The 23,154-nt window shown below is 40.4% G+C and overlaps 2 protein-coding genes and 1 long non-coding RNA gene across 3 annotated transcripts; all 3 read left to right on the forward strand.

Moving 5' to 3' along the window:
• The first annotated feature begins 1,825 nt into the window (after positions 1-1,825).
• Positions 1,826-2,645, forward strand: LOC136356429 (uncharacterized). The gene is made up of 2 exons (XR_010741227.1): positions 1,826-2,116; positions 2,216-2,645. It is a non-coding gene; the product is annotated as an uncharacterized lncRNA (long non-coding RNA).
• A 431-nt stretch (positions 2,646-3,076) lies between these two features.
• LOC136356683 (protein FAR1-RELATED SEQUENCE 5-like) lies at positions 3,077-6,026 on the forward strand. Its single transcript, XM_066310928.1, has 7 exons — positions 3,077-3,153; positions 3,235-3,457; positions 3,600-3,855; positions 4,183-4,293; positions 4,381-4,838; positions 4,935-5,222; positions 5,295-6,026. Exons 1-7 carry the CDS (start codon positions 3,077-3,079, stop codon positions 6,024-6,026), a joined length of 2,145 nt encoding a protein of 714 aa, XP_066167025.1.
• Positions 6,027-11,762: 5,736 nt separating this feature from the next.
• On the forward strand, positions 11,763-13,163 carry LOC107278201 (protein G1-like8). The gene has a single exon (XM_015782768.3). The coding sequence runs from the start codon at positions 11,983-11,985 to the stop codon at positions 12,697-12,699; it is 717 nt and encodes a 238-aa protein (XP_015638254.1). The 5' UTR covers positions 11,763-11,982; the 3' UTR covers positions 12,700-13,163.
• The last annotated feature ends 9,991 nt before the right edge of the window (positions 13,164-23,154 follow it).

A 23,154-nucleotide genomic window follows, 5' to 3' on the forward strand; every position in this document is an offset into this window, starting at 1 on the left:
TTACTATTGCATAGTTATCAATTCCAAAATTTAAAATCACAACCTTCGTTTTAGATGATGCTGCTGACGTTTTATCACACGTTTAATTATTCGTCTTATTAAAAAATATAATTATAATTTATTTTGTTGTGAGCTGTTTTATTACTTAAAGTACTCTAAACATGATTTATATCTTATATATTAGTATAAAAGTTTTAAATAATGGTTAAATATGTGCTCAAAAGTCAACAACATTATCTATTAAAAAACACAAGGAATATTAAATAAGTTTAGAAAAACTAAATGCGACAAATCCTTGGTATTTCTGATGCCATTTTTAATTTAGTTCATGGTGAAACCATAGTAAAATCAACCAAAAAGTTCATGGTATTTGCAATTGCATGTTTTATTTACTCTTAATAGTTAATAATCTATGATTGTGATAATATTGTCCATTTAATCAACAGTCAGATCTTGTAGATGTGAGGCTTTTTAGTTTACGGATTCAGTTACTAGTATTGGAAAAGATAGCTAGGTAGAGAGAGCTAGCAGTACCAAATAATAGGGTCACAACGGCATCTAAGTTTGCAGTCAAGATCTATAGCTGCACACCGTACCATTCATTTTTGATAAGTTTAAGACTCTCGCGTATACACATCCTTCAGAAAAATCATTGAAATTCTCACTAATAAATTATATATCTTATTGGTTATGGATAATAGAAATTCCAATAAATATATTTAGATTAAACTAAATCATCACTATATATACGTACTATTTTTCATCTATATGTATCTACAATCACAATGTGAAACTCACTAGCAATATGGGTCTAACATGTGGATTTTGAGTCCAACATCTCGTTGCCTGACACTTCTAATAAGTTACAAATTAAACAAGTTTTAGTGCTGAGTTCTGAGTATCTTAATACCAAGAAGGGTTCATTTCAAACTAATTTTGGTATTTTGTTCTAACACTATTTTGCCAAGCAAAACCTAAACAAGGATTTTTTTAGAACGACCAGTGAAAAACTTAGGATGAGATTATTTGTTGAGGACAATTTAGTAAAAGTGAGAGGATTTAAATTACTATTTATCCATTAAAAAGGGTCTATTTAATTAATAATATATAAAAAACCGTCATACATATATATAATATTCTCGTATCAATGAAAAGAATTGTTTTACAGATTTTGTTAGCTAAATCTCATTACAATTGTGCAATCATTTTAGAATACATAAAAGCAATTCATATATATATATATATATATATATATATATATATATATATATATATATATATATATATATATATATATATATATATATATATATATATATATATATATATATATATATATATATATATATATATATATATATATATATATATATATATATATATATATATATATATATATATATATATATATATATATATATATATATATATATATATATATATATATATATATATATATATATATATATATATATATATATATATATATAGGAAGCCTATATTCTACTCCCAGGAGTAGCTACTCCTATTGTAACCATCGGACACCTATCCAACTCACATCAGGGTTTCGGGCTTCAACTCACTAACGGATTGTGAGAAAAGATCCATTAAACCAGCGATGCAGAAACTTGAATATTCTTTTTTTTTGAAAATTCGGATCACTGCGCTGTGTTCTGCATGGTGAGTCATTTTGAATGTTCTGCATGCATGGTTTGTTACCCGCACGCATGCACGACCGAGCGACCAGGAGAGTAGTTAGTGTGGAGGTTGCTGTATTGATACTCTATTTAAGTTGACGGTGATGGAGGACAGAAAATGAGGACCACAATTATCTTTCGGATTTGTGAGGAAGAAGATTTTGTTCTGCAGGTTTTTGATGGAGCAGAAACTCTCCGGTTGGAAAGGGCAGAATGTCGTCGGCGAGGTCTGTTGCGTCGCCTTCCGCGGTGCGAGTAGGCGGAGTCTCGTCGGCGCCTGATGTCGAGCAGCAGAAGTCGGTGGCGGCCGTAGGCGCATCGTCGCCGGTGAGTAGTAGCAAGCACCATCATATGGCGAAGGCAGAAGATGGAACCATTACAGTTAATGGTGACAAGCAGCATAATCCTGCCGCAGATAGGTACACATTGAAGTTTAGTTTTAGTTTATGTTCTGTTGAAATTTTTTCTCTTGTTTGTTTGTTTGGCTCTAACTGGTTATTGCGTTATTTGGTCATCAGGAATGGTTTTGTGCGTTGCATGGATACTGCTGCCCGGAGTGAAGTGATGAACCACTCTCTCCAGAAATATGTCATTCATTTCGATGGATGTCATCCTCTTCCCATGAGAAATCCTAGGAAGAGATGCGCTTGGTGCTCACTCCGTGATATTCGCGTGGCTTGCGACATGAATTTCAGAAGCAACGAAACAACCCGGGTCAACAGTAATGGTTGCGAACATGTGTCCAATGAAAATATGTAGACAATAGTGTGATGATCAGGAAAATTGTAATAAGGGCTTGCTTTCTGCACGGTCGTAGATTAGTCGTACGAACTGTCTCTAGTTTTGTATGGTATTTTCTATGAGGAAAAAGCGAGTAGTATCTAAGTTTAGAAATCTGTATCTTCTACTGTTTGGGAAGTGAAATAAAATTGAGATGTTATCCTTTCATTTATCTATTTAAGTTGTGTGTACTGCAAACTCCCTGTTGTCATCGTGAATGCAATCCTTCACCAAGATGAAGTTCTTCGAGCAGAATATTGTACAAGAATGGAGCAGAGATTTCGAATTGGTTTCTGTGAGTGTAGCGTTGCGTACTCGGAATGTTTGTTATAGATGCTATTTTTGTGGCGGTATGGTTTCATCAGAATTCGTTAATGTTGCTAGTGGCTGACTTTCCGGAGTCCAATAACATGCTTCGCACGTAGGAGCCTTGATTTTCGGGGAGGTTGTTGAACAGCTAATGGAAAATAAACCGGAATTATTTGTCAGTATATATCCAACCAGCTGGAAAAAATGACGCCCTATAGCAAATTCTGTTTGCCAAAAGGGGTAGCTACCAGAATCCGTGCTGGACAGAAACAATATTCGCGAAGATAGCTATGGAGGAAGAAGGCTGGCCGGAGAAAGGTGGCGAGGATCATAGTGGACAACCCATGGACGTAGTTCCGTTGGAAAGGTATTTTTTATGTCAGTGTGATTGTAGTGTACAATTTCCCTTTCTGCATTGTTAGCTGAATTCTCATTTTTTTGATCCTAGGATCGTGGTTGAGGGGGAGGAAGATAGTGATCTGCTGCCTATTTCACTCTTTGACCCAGCCATTCTGTTGCCGAAAATTGGGCAGACCTTCAATGAGGACTCTCATGGCTATGCGTTCTACAATCTGTACGCTAGGTTCACTGGTTTTGGTATAAGGAGATCCAAGAACAGATACAAAGATGGAGGCGTGAAGTCCATGCAAGAGTTCTGCTGCATTCGCGAGGTAAAAATCTTTAGTGTATTCTTTTTTTTTTTGAAAACCATGGTTTCGTATTCTCGTAAGATTGGCAAGGTTCTATAGTGTGATGCGTAGGATCATCATTTCATAGGTTTTACGTAGTAAGGTGTTCCTGTAATTTATGCAGGGTAGAGATAATTCCGTCACTGGTCCGCCGACCAGGATAGGCTACAAGGCTATGGTCAGGTTAAATCGTTCTTCTGAAAGTCAAAAGTGGAGAGTTTCTGCATTCGTTAGTGAGCACAACCATGAAATGAAACGGGACCTGCAGCATACTAAACACTTCCGGTCTCATAATTTCATTGATGAAGGGACAAAGAGGAACATAAAGGAAATGGTAGATAATGGGATGACACCTACAACTATGTATGGATTACTTTCAGGTATGCACGGCGGGCCGTCCTTAACCCCCTTTACAAGGAGGGCTGTGACAAGAATGGCGTATGCCATCAGAAGGGATGAGTGTAGCAATGATGTGCAGAAGACACTGAATTTTTTTAGGGAAATGCAATGCCGTAGTAAGAATTTCTTTTACACCATACAGATTGATGGTGCTTCAAGGATTAAAAATATATTTTGGTGTCATTCTCTTTCCAGATTAAGTTTTGACCATTTTGGGGATGCAATCACTTTTGATACTACATATCAGACTAATAGGTACAACATGCCATTTGGGATTTTTGTCGGTGTAAATAACCATTTTCAAACAGCAATTTTTGGTTGCGCTTTGTTGAGGGAGGAGACAATCGAAGCATTCAAGTGGCTTTTCCAAACATTTACTGATGCAATGCATGGGAAGAGGCCTGCAGCAATTTTAACAGGTATATGTTTATTTGGATGGATCAGTGGTGTGTTTAATGATATGTCTTCTGTTTTTAATCTCGAATGGTTGTGAACTTCTTTTTTAGATAACTGTCATCAAATGGAGGTGGCGATCAAAGCGGTTTGGCCTGAAACTATTCATAGAGTTTGCAAATGGCATGTTCTGAAGAATGCTAAGGAGAACTTGGGGAACATTTACAGTAAAAGAAGCAGTTTCAAACAGGAGTTCCACCGGGTGTTAAATGAACCCCAAACAGAGGCAGAGTTTGAGAAGGCATGGTCAGATTTAATGGAGCAGTACAATCTCGAGTCTAGCGTGTATTTGCGCAGGATGTGGGACATGAAGAAAAAATGGGCTCCAGCTTACTTCAGGGAATTCTTTTTTGCTAGGATGTCAACCACACAAAGAAGTGAGAGCATGAATCATGTTCTGAAGAAGTATGTAAAACCATCCTCTTCGCTACATGGATTTGCAAAGAGGTATGAGAATTTCTACAATGATAGGATTGAAGCGGAAGACGCTGAGGAGCATGATACATACAATGTATGTTTTTTTTAATTATTTCCGTATGATATATCGGTGTATGGTACTTTCTGCTGAACATGTTATAATATGCTTGTCATTTCTCGTGAACTGTAGGAGAAGGTTTCCACATTAACTAGCTCGCCCATTGAGAAACATGCTTCTCGGGTGTACACTAGGGGTGAATTTTCCAGGTTCAAGGAACAGTTCAAGCTAAGCTTTTCATTTATGGTTTATCATACTTCTGATCAGCATGTTCTGCAGCTAGTCCATATAGGTGATGACACCTTGCAAAGTTGGGGCAGCAAAGAATTTAAGGTTCAGGTTGACCTGACTGAACAAGATCTGTCATGTGGATGCAAGCTTTTTGAACACTTGGGAATTATATGCTCCCATATTATCAGAGTAAGTTTGAATATTAAGCAGTTCTCATAACGCTGTTGTGTTTTTGTGTGTTAATGCATAGTGTTTTTGCAGGTTATGGTACAGTATGGTTTCACGGAAATACCGAAGAAGTATATCCTGAAGAGGTGGACAAAAGATGCTAGAGATTCAATCCCAAAGCACTTGGAGGAGTCGTACTTGAAGGATAAGGAGGCGGCATCATCGAGAACTTATCGGAACACCCTCCTGCACAAGTCTGCACTTGATATGGTTAGACTTGGTGGTACTAGTTCAGAAACATATGAGAAGACAGTGGAAGTGTTGACAAAGCTGATTGGAGAACTTCAGGTCATGTGTACTTCGCAAGTTGTAAACAACAAGGAAATTCACTGCGGAGATAGAACAATTGGGAAGAAACCTACTGGTGTGCAATTGGATGATAGTGTAGACAGTTCTGACTCGGAGCATGGAATGTCTGATGAATTTTGTGTAGCCGATGAGGACGGCATTGGACAGGATGTTTCTGCTGGTGAGGATTCAGTTGATGTGGACATGACTGATGTCAACGAAGAAGACATACTCCCTCCTGAGGTTAGAAGAAGTCGTGGACGACCGAGGAGTACCAGACTGATGTCGAAGGGAGAGACATCTAGCAAAGCAAAGAAGAAGAAGGCTAGTGAGAGTACCTCCAAGGACGAGTCGAAGAATCACGCCAAAGGAAAAAAAGAGTCAACGAAGCAGATTAGGTACTGCAAGCAATGTGGTGGTCATGGCCACTATAAGAGTACATGTGGTCGGAAATCTAGTTATGAGAGGAGGAAGTGAGTGTAATTATTCTGTTCAATGTTCTGCAGGGTTGATGTTAGCATTTCGTTTAGCATACAATGGAAATTTTATTATTATTAAATTTCGTCAGCAGAACATGTAGTTCATTTTGAATATTTACATTTGGCAAACATTGTAGGAAATTTGCGAACACTAGTTTTGTATTTTCCTATTTTCTGTTGTGCCTCAGAGTATGTGGTGAAGTTGTAGTCTTTGGAAGCATCCTATTGGAGCAGAACATGGCTAATTGTTTCTGCTAGAGGTAGTGTTGGACGAATCTTCGTGGGAGCCAAAAACGTTTTTCATCATGCTCTGCATCGGGAGCAGAACATGAAAAGAGTGCGTGTGGTGTTTTTTTAGATGGGGTTTAGCACGGTAGCAGAACATGGCTAGTAGTTTCTGCTGTTGTTCTGGTGGGATGTTTTCTCGGCGGCAGTACATGGCTAATAGTTTTTGCTGTTGTTTGGTGGGATGTATCCTCGTGGTAGCATAAATCAATTGGCATACTATTCTGCTCTGGGAGCAGAACTTGTCTTTTTTTCGCCGGGCATGCACTGATTTGGATCGTGTCATGATCTGCTCTCTAAGTTTGGAGGAGAGCTGATCACGTAATGTACGGCAACAGAAGATGTAATTAGTTTGTAGTATTTAATTTGCCATAGGTGAACATCATGGATTTGATGTTGGGAAAATCTAAATTTATGATATTTGGAAGGTAAATGACAAATTCATTAATTTGGGAAGAGAATAGCAGAGAACATGAAGCCTTGAAAAATGTTGAATAAGAACAAGACAAATATTATTGGGACCTAACAAATTTTAGATAATAATGATGTAACTGAATGTAATCTTTATTTTGGCATGCTTGCATAACATGCTCAGATCTTGTTAGATAACTTCAGGCAGTGAACGACGAAGTCCGGCAGAATAGCTTCATTGCCTTTGAATGACAATAAGTTGGACAGAAATTCCTTTCGAAGATCTCGTTGATCCTGTTGTTAATATAGAAAAATATTTATTATAAAAGGAAGCTACTTCAATGAAACTTAAGTTGAACCTAGTGTGTACATAAAACTCACAGATTTTGGGGGGTTCACAAGGCGAGTTCCATCCCAGTTTCGCATGTAGTAGAGCACGTGAAAGGCACATTCCAGCCTACCAAAATTGTTATTATTGTAATGACCATAAATGAGTAGAATGGAAAAATTAATTTGGATCAAATTGGGAGCATGAACTAGAACCTGTTGTTTATAGCTGGGATGGCCGAAGGGAACTCAGAAACCCAGTTTGGTATATCCTCGTCCCAATCTGGAAATGCAAGCTTCATGCACTCCTTCAGAGCAGATGAAATGTGAAATTTTGTTTTTAAGTGTCTTTCTGCTGTATCCTCTGATCTTTTCGAGGCGTCTCTCAGTGGGTCAAGAATGCATAATTTTTTTTCTCCATATCAAATGCGTATAGAGAATAGTGCAGTGGTTGAAGTAGTGGAATAAATATCTGCAAATTAATATTGACATTGCAAAAGTTAGTGGCCTGAACATTTGCACTTGATGTACTGAATTTTTCAAGATGCTGTTAATTATCAAACCAGGTGGCAACTAGGTACGTCATATGGTATCAGGGAGTCATCTTTGAATGAGGGGAGATGATCCTCTGGGTTCCACTGGTCATCACCAGCTGTTGCAAACATCTACAGCGCCATATTGTGTTAAAACACACCATATTTAAGAATTAAAATAGTCTAGAGTAATTGGAAGCACTTACTGCAAAATCTTGATTTAAGAAATGTCTCCAGCCTACAAAATCAGTTCCTCCAAATCTCTGTATCTCATCCGCTGCTAATACTTGAACTGCAACATTGAATGTTTCTTCTTGCATTTGAGTGTCTAGCCGAATAGCCTGTTGTATGTCATGTAGGCTTAATGACATAGGGACAGGTTGGGAGATGTGAACCCAGATTTTCCTGTTAAATGTGATATCTTTACAATTAGTGGTGAAAGAAAGGAACATTTCAGGTAGGTGGCTTACATTAGAGCTTCTGCATAAGCGATTGAAGTTGTATATGTGTATAAATCATCAAGTGTTTCAGATAGGTGGCTTACTTAAGAGCTTCTGCATCAGTGATTGAAATTGCATATGTGTATAAATCATCAAGTGCCTTCTGGTCATGCCTGACGAAAGAGTGTTGCTTGCTCAGAAATGGTGATTTCACCGAATGGCTTGGTTTAATCGACCTCTTTGGCCGATCGAATAGGATATCAGAAGGACCGCCGATAATTCTCCTCTTGGATTTAGGTGGGAGCTTTGTACATGCGTACTCCTCACGCATGAAAATCCTCGCCCCACTCGTCTCTTTCAACATAGAGTACGGAGAGAAACTACTAAGTTTAGTTTGTTGGTAACCTATTATGAGACAGAACAGTAAGAGTGAGACATATTATGTGCATGTGGTTGGTTATGAATGAAAATGAAAAACTGATACAGGCTTGTGGGTATCATTACCTCCATGCGAAGAGGGAGTTTTGTGCACTGCATTACCTTCTCCGGATTTGTCAGAGGCATCTACTGACTTTGAGATTGGCTGATCTGGGGTACGTGCTAAAAAGTTGAGTTCTTGTTCTTTGTCAGAGTCTTCAGCCACATTGGAGATGTCATGACCTGGGGTACATGCCACCATGTTTGCTTCTTCGATATCTTGTGTTATTCCTAGATTAAAGCTTGGGGGCTCGATGTCAGACCTGGCATCGTAGGTACGATCCACATGGATAGCCTGTGTACAGATATATCAACAATTCTTATGGAAAAATGGATTCTTTTTATATTGAATAGATTGACAAACTACATGAGATTGCACCTCTATTGCACCCGTATGATGGCCAAGATTGTATTTTTCATCATGTTTGTTTCGCAGCTGAAACCCAAAAAAAATGTCAATAGTCTGAAGTTTCTGCACAAGGGAAATTTCAACAAGAATACTCTACCGGCAGGAGAGTTGATTTTACCTTCATCTTTCCATACGCGGGGAAAGGATTCCGGTTCTTGAGAATTACATCCCTCTCAATGAATTCTGCTATCATGGAGTCATTGTACACGCCAATCCTTGGAATGTTTTCCTGCTCGGGAGTGTCCGTCCCGAAATCCAGATTGTCCAGATAAAAAAGCTGAGCAGTATAAATTATAGCATGTGAAAAGATGTTGCGGGTATATTAGAAAGTAAAAGGCAAATAATTCGAACGAATAATAGGATAATCTCACCTGAGGTAGTATAATGCAGCCATTGATGTAACCAATGCTTTTTCGATGGCGTATTTTGTGTTGCAATGCTGCTGCTGCATCTTTGATGTCATGCAAAACAAATTCCGCCCAGTTGTACTTGTGAATATTTTCTACATCAACCAAAGCCTTCATATACCTTATAGATATGTGATTGTTAACAGATTGAGGAGCCAAGAATTTGGTTACAACAAAGATTATAAAAGCAGTCTTGAATACAATCTGTTCGTGAACAGTCATCGTCCTGTTAAATTTTTTCTCCAATATCCTCTGAATTGTTACAATGGTAAGTCCATCAAAGGAATCTTTCTCAAAGATTTCACACTTATAAGCCTTAACATCTTTTACCTCGTTTTTTATTGCAGGCAAAATCTCCTTCCGTCCACAAGGGATTCCCAAAAGTAGGCTGACATCCTCACATGTCAAACAAATTTCATGTCTAGATCCCGCAAACAGATTACCTGATGATGGGTCTAGCTTGCACAGAATCCATGCTCCGAATTGCTTGTTCAGTTTAGTCAGCCTCATGGAAAGCAACCCATCAAACTCCATCTGTTTCACTAGCTCTTTTTGCTGATCACCAAAACCTAAGAATAGATCTGAGAGAATAGCAGGAGTGCACCTGGTGTAAATTTTTTCTTGTACTACCTTTTTACCCTTGATGCCACTTGTTTTTTTGGAATTTGATACTGCAGAACCAGGTAGCTGCTTCCGCTGATGCATCTTTCTTGCTTGAGCAGCATGAAGGACTCTAGTGAAAACAGAACTAGAGCCACCACCACCTGAAACATTCGCACCTGCTGCAGGACTGCAAAGGTGCTGCAAATGCAAAAACATAAACAAAACAAATTAGTAAGAGATACGATCAAAAAAAGACTCAAAGATTAGGAAAAAAAAATCCATCAATGGCTGCCGCGAGCTTCGACGGCGCCGGCGTTGGGGCGCTCGGCGTGCACGCGGCACATTGGGGCGCTCCTCTCCGGCAGCCTGCAGCCTGACACTGCTATACCGTACCAATGTCGGGTTGGTGCTGTTCATCGTCGCCATGGCCGGCACCACATTCACTGCAAAATAACAGATGAATATGGCAACAAACCTTGGAACTGGAGTTCTCCATGCTAGACCTTTCAACGTTATCTGCAACGCAGCCGCCGGCGAGGCTACTAATCTGAGTTTAGATGGGTTAAGAACTCTCAAAACGCAAAGAACGGTTTTAGATCGATAATGTTCTGCTCGACGGGATAATCATCCTGCTTTCTCGCTTTGGATAAGCAAACTGAAGAGCGAAAAAACCACCCTGAAATATATCTGGTCAGCTGTCTCCGAACAAAATTCTATCTACAACAAACTCAGGAATCTTGATTCAATTTTCGAATCTGCTACAGAACAGAAACAATCTTGTTGACCCCGAGGGAAAAAAATACGGGTAAAAGAAAACGGGTAAAAGTATTCGATTCAATAAACCCGTTAATAGTCATTACCATTATCTGGGCAAACGAATTGAATTGGTGGCGGACAGGGAGGGAGTAGCTACTCCCGGTAGTAGTATATAATTTTCCTATATATATATATATATATATATATATATATATATATATATATATATATATATATATCTAAAAAATAACTATTGCAACAAATGAAATTATCAAATCCTCAAAAAAAATTTATCACAATCCTAAGTTTCTAATAAGAGAAAATTGCACTTTACATAAGATAAAATATACCTTGTTTCGTTGTACACCAGATTTAGCACGTACTTTCTCCTTACACCAGAGTTCATTGTTTTAGTTAAGTTTCACTCAACATCAGGGTACTTTATCAAATATATAGGATTTTCATGATATTTCATAAATTTTGAATAAATCCTCATGAAACAATGGTATAAATTCAAAAAGGTTTTATAATTTTTAATCATATTTCACACGATTTTTCTTTAATATAGAGTTCACTAGTGAAAGTATCAGTAAACCCATTGCAGAGTAAAACAATATACGCATTACCCGGCGCAATTAATATATGCACAATTTACTCTTCTCATAACTCAAACAGAGTAGTCCTAATCTTCGAACAGGGACATTGCTGTTATCGAGTTAATACTCCTCGTGTGACAACAGCCGGGAATTGTACACTACTAGGCACTAGCTTCAGCCTACGTACATACGGAGTATACACGTACTACGTACGGCAGCAAGGTATGCCCGTTTCACCGCATCTTTTCCTACCCCACACGCACGCATGTATAAGTACATGTACGTATACGCGCGGGATGCTACTGTTCATGCATACGTACGTACGTATTCCGGTATACATACATAGTACACGCGTACTCCTATACGGGGGAATTGTTCTCCCGGGCCAGCGGGGGCCACCACCACCACGTGAATGGCCCACCGGGCCCCACACCCCCCCGCGCGCCTCCCTCCTATCACCTTCCAACTCACCGCTTCCTCCGTCCGCATTCACCTCCCTTTCTTTCTCCCCCCCTCCTCTCCCCGTCGCTCTCCCCCGCATCCCATCGCCACCCTCCCCTCCCAACCCGCGTCTCATCTCACCTCCACTCTCCTCCGCCACCGATCGATCGCTCCGGCCGCCGGCTGCGGCCGGCCGGCGCAGGTGGTGGCGCCGTCGTAGTAGTTAGCTAGGCGCGTAGTTGTGGAGTTAGCTTAGCTTAAGCTGTTGCATGGAGGGAGGAGGAGGTGGGGCGGACGGGCAGGCGCAGCCGGTGGCGCAGGCGCCGCCGGCGATGCAGCCGATGCAGCAGCTGAGCAGGTACGAGTCGCAGAAGAGGAGGGACTGGAACACGTTCCTGCAGTACCTGAAGAACCACCGGCCGCCGCTGACGCTGGCGAGGTGCAGCGGCGCGCACGTCATCGAGTTCCTCAAGTACCTGGATCAGTTCGGGAAGACGAAGGTGCACGCGTCGGGGTGCGCCTACTACGGCCAGCCGAGCCCGCCGGCGCCGTGCCCGTGCCCGCTGCGCCAGGCGTGGGGGTCCCTCGACGCGCTCATCGGGCGCCTCCGCGCCGCCTACGAGGAGAGCGGCCACGCGCCGGAGTCCAACCCCTTCGCCGCGCGCGCCGTCCGGATCTACCTCCGCGAGGTCCGCGACGCGCAGGCCAAGGCCCGCGGGATACCATACGAGAAGAAGAAGCGCAAGCGCACGCAGCAGCAGCAGCCTCCCCCACCGCCGCCGCCGCCGCCCCAGCACCAGCCGGGCGCCGCCGCCGGGGAGGCGTCGAGCTCGTCGTCTGCTGCCGCCGCCGCCGTCGCAGCAGAAGGCAGTGGCAGCTCCGCCGCCGCCGCCGCCGCCACTAGCCAGACAGGAGGAGGAGGAGGAGGAAGCACCACCACCACCACCGCTTCTGCTGCTGCACCGACCACCGCCACCCGAGTATAGTAGATCGATCACCTTGCTGCAAACACATCCATGTCTATTTGCTTCCGTATGCGTCTCGCCCTTAATTTGCAAGATTTCAGCTACTTTCTTTTGCCATTTGGTTCTCTAGTATCCTTCTGGCTCTTTAGCAATAGCTAGTAGCAACGATCTCCTCTCCTCATTTTCTCACTTGATTTCTTCCTCCCTTAAACTTGGGTCTTTTTTAGTTTTTTTTCTCTCTTTCTCCTTAGCTTGTTGCTAAATTACCTAGCTAGCTAGGTCAGTGAGTATATATATATTGCAATCGGCAACTGGTAATTGGGAGTAATAAGTAAGATAGGGAAGTGAGCTTAATTGTCATAGTACTACTGTTTGCTCATCTCCCATATACACATACTACTACCCATGATGAGATGAAAGCAATACTTGAGCTTAATTGCTTATATATATATACATACATATATATTTAAGATCTTTCCATTTCAGCCGGGATCTCTCTCTCTCGCTCTCTCAATATATATACATATTGTTTGACTGGTAGTGACAACTAGTACTGACTGTTTCTCTATAGTTTTCGATGAATAATTTACATATACTACTATAGTGCTATGCAGTGCTCCACACACATCTTCACTTAATTTGGTGTTTCCCTCATACTGTGCAAGGTAGAGAGGCAAACTAATTAAAAGCTTTGCATCAAATGGCGCATCTACTCCATTGCTTCAGCTCGTACATGTACACAGACAGACACAGTCTCAACACACGCCAGGGGAAAATTAAAAAAAAAAATCAATGTCCTGAATCACACACACTACCATCATATCACTTCCTTCCATTTTAGCACACCAATTTCTTCCATTTTAGCAATTTTTTTTGCTGCAGTTCAAGCTAGAGTAGTATTTGTCAGTTTCCATGGCGGGAGGTACGGAGGAGGAGGCCATCAGGACGATGAAGCAGCCATGCAGATGCGTCTAGCTTACGATGATTTTGCTGCCTCGAGAGACTTAAATAAATGAGAGATATGTGCATGGAGGAGCAGGTCGAGGTCGGGATGGACCGATGGATGCGGCGGGAGAGGGTGTGATGACTGATGACTGATGAAGATCCTCTCCTGGTCCCCGGCCGGCAGGACGATGGGGGCTACTGTAGCTGGCTAAGCTAAGGCTATACCGAGTAAGCCGCTGACCAGCGACCGCACGTGCGGCGGCCGCACGCGCGCGTATAGCCGCGTACGCGCGCCACTGTTGCTGCTGCTGCTCCTCGCCGGCCGCCGCCTCCTGCAGTGTGCAGTACAGCTGCACGCGACGCCGTCGGCGAGGCATGTATGCAGGTCTCCTCTCTCTCTCTCTCTCTCTCTCTCTCTCTCTCTCTCACACACACACACACACACTCACACACACATTCTTGATCCATTGTGACCTTGCCTCCTTGCTAGCTAGATAATGGACAGTTCAACACACCCCCAAAGTTCATGTGGAAGTGGAATATACTATTGATTGTGATCCATTGGTCCCAATATTTCTCTCATCTGCATTTCTTTTCCTTGTGAAATGCTCTCACATTTGGGTGCAGCGAGGTTTCTTTTTCGAGGAGAGAGAGAGAGAGAGAGGGGGGGGGGAGAATGAGATCAGAGGTGGACGGAGAGGAAGAAGAACAGTAGCTAGCCTTTTTTCTCCCTCACTTTCTCGCAGCGCGCAGGAGGAGTGGGCCATCGCCCACGCTAGCTAGACCTGCGTCCTGCCTCCTCCTCCTCCGCTCCTCCCGCCTGATGACCGATGCGAAGAAGTGAGAGAGAGAGAGAATGAATTAGCTCTCATGAATCTCTCGCTGGTCTTGTCTTTTGCATGCCCCTCTCCCTCCCTCATCACTCATCACCTAGCTAGGGCCTGTTTGGTGTGGAGCTTTAGATTCTGAGAAGCAGCTGTTTGGTAGCCAACTTTTGAGAATTTGGAAAAGCTCTGAAACCCAGCTTCTCCAGCTTCTGCCTTCTTGGTTAATTTTTCAGAATCTGTAACTACAGATTCTTAGAAGCTGTAGACTATTTGGGACAGCTTCTAGCATAAGCAGATTTTGGGAAAAGCTGCAGCTGGGACAAGCTCCCCCAAACAAGACCTAACTCTGGACTCCTCGCCACTGTACGTGTGTTTTCTCTGACCATGAAACTGTTCTCGCTTGCACTTTCGCCCAGTTTTCGCCATGGAAACTGTGGCCTCTCCTCCTCCTCCACTTGCTAGCTATAGCTTCATTCTCGCCATGACCCCACCCACGGTGAAGGTGGTTGCCTGGGCATGCAGTTGGCAAAATAAACTGCACCTCCTCCCCGCGTGCAGTGCTTGCTTTCAATTTCCCTCATAATGCCAGGTCTTGTCCCAAATTTATTGGGATAGACCGTGGAATGGCCGCGATCCATTCACCATTGGCAGTTGAGTTGATTATCTTCAGCAAGAAAATTAATATTACTCTTATAGTACTAACCCCTTTTTATTCAATTATTATTAGTGGTTAATATTTTGATGTTTCACTGCACGTACGTATCCTAAAACTAGGTGAGGTCTGAGGTGCTTTGTAGGAGTACTGTACATGTTTGTTGGATCCGTACAGGCTAGATTCATCTACTACTACTATAAAAGCAACCTCAATACTCCTAGGTTGTTAATTTAGCTGGCTAGTACTAGCAGCTAGCTAGCTGCTAATCATAATAGTATATATTAGGGGTACTGCTGCGCTAATCATAATATTAGGAGTACTACTGCAATGACGCTACATACACTAGCTATAACATGCAGGTTGCTTGTGCTTTATTCGATCATCGATCGATCGGGTTGCGTTGCAAACGTTCGTTCGAGTGATTTTATATATCTTTTTCTGTTGTTGTTGTTGCTGCTGCTGCTAATGCACAGCATTAGTAATGTGTGTGGGGGCGTACGAACAGGAGGGAGCTAGAAGGAATTATCTAACGCAAGCAAGCATCGATCATTGGATTCTCGAGATGTGATGATTGGGGGCATGACATAAAAATTTGGGCCCGTACATTCGCTGCAATGCTAGGCTAACGTACAAGCTATAGCTGCTCTGCTGCTACCCCCAATTCTCGTCGCTTTGTTCCTTGCTGTCGTCGTCGTCCTTGCTACCTGAAGAGATGCATATGCTGGTACCCCTGCAGCAGCAGGAGGGCCGGACTGATTAGCCACTAGACGATCGATGGATCAATAATCTGCAGTTTCGATCTTGATCGATTGATCGGTTGCTTGCTTGCTCACTCAACTAATAAGGCGGAAGGAGATGCAGTTAGCTAGCTAGACGTCATGTGTACGTCTCAGCTGATTTATATATTAATGAAGGAGATGGTTTTAATATATATGGTGTTGTTTGGTGTTTGTATCTTTCTGATATCTGAATTAACGACCAATCAGTGATGACTAGCTACACTTGCAGATATATGTGGACAATCAGACAATGTAGCTAGCTAGGTGTACTACTACTACATGGTTCCTTGCTTGCACGACGCAAATTGTGTTATTTGGTAATATGACACTGCAAGCATGTGGTTTGCAGCTGCACAAAGCCCGGCCAATGCTTCCACATTCTGCTATGCTGTCTTCTTTTTCAGAGCTAGCTTAGCTTGCAGCTTGTGCAGGGTGTGGTGAACATATATATATGTACAGTGTAGCTACTGTGGTTGAGAGGAAGAATATGCATGCAGATTGAAGACACAAAGCATATGCATGCAGCTTTTGCCCAAGAAGAAAATATGCCATTGGACCCAATCGAGTACTTACGAAAAAAACACTGTCCATCTCAAAAAAAAAACACTGTTTATCCTTTTCTTTTGTGCCATAAAGCAGCAACCAGTGTATTAACACACACCTGCTATGGTAATCATTCATCCATGAGTTCAGTTATGAAGTGGTTCGCGATTTTGTAGGCTCTGTAATTTGAAGGGCTCAGAATTTAATTACCTTAAAACCACTTGGGGCTTTTCATCAGCTGATTAATTGGGTACATCTTGTTTTGCTAGCTAGATTTCTTTTGTTAGTTTAGTTTGTGCTAATGGCATGGAGATGCAGGTGACTGCGTAACTATATATCTTACGCACAGAGGAATATGATATCTGCTTATTATATTTTAGGATGGATACTACCCATCATAGCACCTTATTAATAAAGTCGTTCATAATATATGTTATTACAATGCAACTTTTGCTTGTTGATGTTTGATCAGCTTAATTAATTAATAGCGATCTTTTCATCCTTGTTGTAATTAAAAAAAAATATTAGTTCTCTGTAACAAATGTCCTTACGTACAAATTGACTATTGAACCTTGCTAATTACCTAGCTAGATATTGGTTTGTTTAGGAACATATATGTGTACGCTTGGTTATATATATATATATATATATATATATATATATATATATATATATATATATATATATATATATATATATATATATATATATATATATATATATATATATATATCTAGCTAGTCATCATTCAATTTAATTACTCGATAGTGGCCGGTTAGTATTATGGTGGATACAAGGATCAATACATTTCATGAGAGGCACCAACCGCTAAGAAAAACATCAAAACCGCTAGCATAATAAGTTTTGACCTTCAAGGAATATCCGCCAAGTCTAGAGAGCAAGAGAAATTTGTTTTTATTGGTTAAAAAAAGATATGACCATTTCAAACTTTTCAGAGCGTCAAGAAATCCATACTTGTCAGTCAAAACCGCCAAAAAAAATCATTACTTTGGGTGCTCTAAAACCGCCAATTCAATATGATTTGCACAATAAAGAAGCAAACAGTAATGTTCATTTTATACGAGAACGTACACGAAGCAATTGCACACAATTTAATGTGTTTCGCATAAATATTTCACTAGTTGGATATATAAGCAAATTAATCCAACCGGTAATGCTCTTGTACACATTCCATTAAGTTTTATATATCTACCAGCTTTAGGTGAGAACACAGTTCGATCTGATTTATACTTCCAGTTAGTGGTTCATTTGCCCTTTGTTTTCCTCTAAGATTTGATAGAGATGTGTAATCCAATAAATTATTGGCAGATAGAAACTTATTGGACAGTTTTATGGATTATTTGTACACTGATCCATATCATACTGGCCTCTCAATCGATCGTGTTAATAAACAATAGATATATGTCGTTTTTATAGTGTAACTACATGAGTACTTAATCCCTTAATTTGCAAACAGTACAGTAATTAGTTAGGTGCCCCCAATCATTCTACTTGCAATACCTGTTCTTGTACTATTTTGTGTTATTTTATTTCTTTCATTTTGAGAGGGCCGTGTACCATACATAGCTAGATATAGAATAACTATGAGCTCAACGTTAAGCAAAGGTAATGCAGAATGATTCTTTTTCCAGTGCAGGGAGCACTCAATATCTCTGGAATGAATTAGTGGGGTCTGATCAAGATTACTTCTAATTATATTTCCCACAAAATTATGCGCTATGATAGCATATGTACGAACACTTTATGATGAGGATACAGGAAATATGAAGTCGAATATATCGCCAGCGTAGCTCTTACAGTGTATGCCAATGGCGCTCTGACAACGAAATAGTAAGAGAAAAGGACAGAGAGAAGGGAAAATAAAAGGAAGAGATCACGTATCTGTACGTATATGTGCTGTTCGGTACAGAAAAAGAGATTTTACGGTCATTAAGATGTTACACTTCAAAAATAGCTTGTGGCGCCTCCTAAAGAATTGCTAAACAACAGTACTAAGCTAGCAAGGAATGCATAATTTGATTAATTAGGGGTAACAGTTAAAGCACACATGCATGCGTGTTCATGGTTCTTCCTATATATATAGCCAGCTAGCTGGTTTGATTTACTAGCGCATGAAATCATGCAAAGCGGATGTGTTGTACCAATATACACGATCCGATCGAAATCATGGAGCTAGTTTCTGGTATCGTTGAGTGAGGAACGTACTCTTTTTTTTTAATAATGAAAATGGGTTACTATCTCCGGACCCTGCCTGTAGGCACACAGCCAAAAAGTCCAGAAGTGAACAGAAAAGAACTTAAAAAAGGCGAGATGGGACAAACCTCCAACTTCTGCCGATAATATGATCTACTAAGATAATGTTTTTTTTAAAATCATGTAGATTCTATCACGAAATTCTGTAGGTACTACGCCATCCAAACTGGAATAAAAGTTTCTTGACTACCAATTCCAAACGTGTAGCACCATTGCGCATAGTATTCTGTTGTTCCTGTGAAAGCATCATACACCAAGAGTGGAGCCAATTGAAACACATGAAGATAACATGCATAATGTTAGGCATTCTTTTATGGTTAAAAACTATATCATTACGGCATCGCCAAATTAACCAACATAGAGCACTAGCTCCAAATAAAATCAATCTTTTTATGGGTCTAGGCACTCCCCTTAGCCAGTTACCAAAAATATCTTTTGCATTGTGGGGAGGGGGGATATTGAAGGCAAAGAAGACACATCGCCGAGCAAAACGTGCAACATGACAGTCAAATAAAATATATTAGATGGTCTCTTGTGCATTAAAAAACAACATTGCTTGTTTCCCCTCCGTTTTCTCTTTACGAGGTTATCTTTCGTCAAGATTACTTTTTTTTTTGAAGAAACCACATAAATACTTTGATTTTTAGTGGTACCTTTACCTCCCATAAGATCTTCTTACGGATTCTTACATTGGAATTGATGATCGCATTATACATGGATTTGACTGAAAAATAGCCATTTTTATGAAGCGACCAAATAAAGTAATCCTTTTCATTTGACAGGGTTATGTTAGCTAGTCGAGAAATCAAATCATTCCACTCAACTAACTTTGGCCCTAGAATTGATCGTCGGAATAAAAAAAATTCAATGGTGTTGGTGCTCATAACCTCTGCCAAAGTAGAATGTCTCTTTCGAGCCACATTGTACAGATAAGGATATTGATATTTGGAACGTACTAATGTATATGCTCAAAGGATTCGAATGACCAAGCCCTGTAAATTCTTATTTTTAATTATTATATCAACATGGCATAAATTACAGTTTAGTTGTATTTTGGATGGACCGATTCATCAAATTAAACAACTTGAACATGAGTCCATATTTATGTTAACCCCTTGACCCCTCCCCTCCCGCGTTACTTTTCTATAAGAAAAGGAAATTGCCTCTACTATTCTTTTAGCCATCTCTCTGTCACATCCATGTGACCATTCTGTAATAGCTTTCTCAAATCATATATAGTCGATTCATAGATTCAAAATCCTTTACTTCTTGATCATGTTGGTGTTGGCATACACAACACATGATGGTTAGGTACATCCATGCATTGAACTTAGATGTGTATGTCAAATCTAAGATTTCGAAATAGGAAAATGCATATGCTAGATTCTATGTGGTTGCATGTTTCCTCGCTGTTAGATTTTAATCTAATGGCTAGGAAGTCGTCTTCAACCTTACACCAAGGGAGAGGGGGACTAGGGAAGGCAAGAACATAAAAGGGAGGGTAGCTTACCGATGCAGCCAACTAGCTCCTTAACTATCCTTTCATCTTTCCCCATTGTTCGTGACACCAGACTCCAATGAAGAATTTACAGATGAGGGTTAGGATTTTAGGATAGGGGAAAGAGGGCAGATTCCTTACGCTTTGAGGGATTTCCAGGGAGGCGGCAGACTAGCACTGCGTGACGGACAAGGACAGGCGGCGAGGCCAGATGAAGCTAGAGGGGGATGGTTGATGGGGTTAGCGGCAGGGCATTATATCTAGAGTGGTTAGGAGGCAAGGGCATCTCGATGGCGCAAGCCACCGGAGATGGAGAAGACAGGCAGGATGAAAGCTAGCTCTCGCTGCCCAACTGAGAAAGAGGAGGAGGAGGAGAGGGGAGAAGGAGGTGGAGGAGACTAGTGGTAGGTCTCACCAGCAGTAGTGTGGCTGGGAGGGTAACACGCTAGCTCAGGCATAGGAGACATATGTTCGAGTGGTGCGCATGTGAAAGATAGGAAGAGGAAGAGAGATAAGATAATGTGGGTAGGGTACCACAGTTGCACAAATCTTAATGTGGTCTGGATCGTCTAAAAGCTACTAAATTTATGGGTATTATCATGTGACTAAAAGCTATACAATCCCTCATAAATAACGTACGTCAAGCAAATACCTACTACATCCCTCATAAATAACGTACGTCAAGCAAATACCTACTACATCCATTCTAGAATGTTTCAACTTAGATTGCTATGTCCAGATTTGTAGGTTGTAATATTTCAGGACGAAGGACGAAGTATAGCCATTAGAGATCTCATATCCAATTAGTGTACCCTTCTCTTCTTACACCCAACGCTTGTATATTGGGATCCTCTCTCTAAGTATGTAGTAGAAAATAGGTACTATATAATATTATATATCTAGTAAGAGGGTAGGTAGTTAGACAATTTTGGCAGCTCATCATCGATATCTAGTGCCATACAACACACAACTAATTTACTGTAAACTACTATATCTATATGTATATACCTAACTAAAAAATAAGCAAGGGTCCAGTAAAAAAAACTCCTTTTCTTTTTCACCGTTTTCCTTTTTTTCGTTTTTTCGCCTTTTTTCTCTTTCTTTCCGTCCTTTTTTTTCGTTTTTTCTGTCCGTCTTCGTCCTTTTTCTCACCATATTTTCTGCTTTTTTCGTTTCTCCCCGTCCGTATATTTTTTTCGCTATTTTTCCGTCCATCTTTTTTTCGCCTTTTTTCTGTCCGCTTTTTTCCATCCGCTGTTTTATTTTTACCTTTTTTTAGATTTGTTTTTTTATCTGCCATATTTTTTTCCTCGTGGGCCAAATTAAAACCCAGCGTTGTTCGTTACTGCCTCCCCATGTGTTCCTTCTCTCAATTAATTGTAAAAGTTAATTCTCCACTGCTCTCAATTTTTCTCCTTTCAATTCCGTTTTAATTCACCGAATTTAATCTCTATTCACCTTTTTTTTATCCTGAGTTTTATGGATTCACTTCGATTTTGATAAAAACAGAAAGAGAAGATCGAGTGTATCAAAAATCATCAACCAATCTTAATTAGAAGATTGATAAAGATTCGACCGGATTTGATGGTGAGAATCGATTTTGACATGGGACACGAGACTGAGACGACCGTCGGCTATGCGAGCTAGAACTATAGCTGCACTTGTAGGTTAGATATAAGAGAGGTAGGCCAAACAGAGCAAGCTAGCTAGTAATTGTGACAAACTAGTAAAATAATGGTTTGTACGCGCTGAGAAAACGGTACGCATGCAGGTGGATCCAGCGCGGCGATAGATCGATCACGTACGCGCGTATACGTTACGTAATACACGTACGGTGGGCAACTCGCGCAACTGTACGTACTCTCGCACGGTCGTTATACATACAGGCATGTATATATGTACAGATCGATCGTTACTTAAATCGTCCCGTGACAGTGAGTGTTATATATATATATATATATATATATATATATATATATATATATATATATATATATATATATATGATAATTATACGTACCTATTGGTAGAGTGGTAGTATAATAAACACGCACTATCAAAATGCACATGTTTTGCTAGCTATGAGTAAAAAAAAATATCATAATATGCCATAGACAAGATACATTTTTAATCAAATATGTTAGTATTACTTGGTTGCCTATTTAAATATGTGGTAGTTAGTTGTTTGTAATAAATACTAACACCATCAATATCGGCAACATATCCTATGCACACAAGATCTCATGTGTACACACGTGCACACCAACTAACAAATGTCATAAAAAAATCTAAAAAAATTTGCATGTTTTTCAATACTATTACACCTAGGGGTAAAATCTTAACATCAAATTCATTATATTTTAGAACAGAAAAAATATGACAGTTTTAAGGTTGTCATTCTGTCAAAATTTTATCTTTTTTTACTCTCTATATAGAATAAATTTGAAGATGCAACTTTGCACATAGATGTAATACTATTGGAAGTACATGTATAATTTTTTCTAGAGTTTTGTGATAATTTTTAGTTGGTGTACACGGTGTGTATTACGTGAGGGTCTATGTGCATAGGATACGCTCCCCATAACATCAAAAAATATCATGGGCTAATTTATAAAAACTGCAAAAGTAGTGATATGGTGACAGTTATAGATTCACTGCCACCACCACTAGTGAGTGCCTTTTAAAGTAGTATTAACTGACATCGTCTTTGTCGGAATCTTTTAGGACCCCTAACGGATGAAACTTTTGTTTCTCTATCAATTACTTGCCTTAAGCTGGATCATATCCAAGGTTGCAGATAACTTTGTGTGTTTCGCACACATCCAGCATATAAAAGTGTCTCGGAATTACTCACCAACCGATAAACTTCTCATGGTCTTTCTCGTTGTAAGCTAGGTCCTCAACATTGTTTTAAGAGTATCATTATCGACATCCACCCTATGATCACCCAACAGG

Source organism: Oryza sativa, chromosome 5 (genome assembly GCF_034140825.1).
Source record: "Oryza sativa Japonica Group chromosome 5, ASM3414082v1".
Lineage (NCBI taxonomy): Eukaryota > Viridiplantae > Streptophyta > Magnoliopsida > Poales > Poaceae > Oryza > Oryza sativa.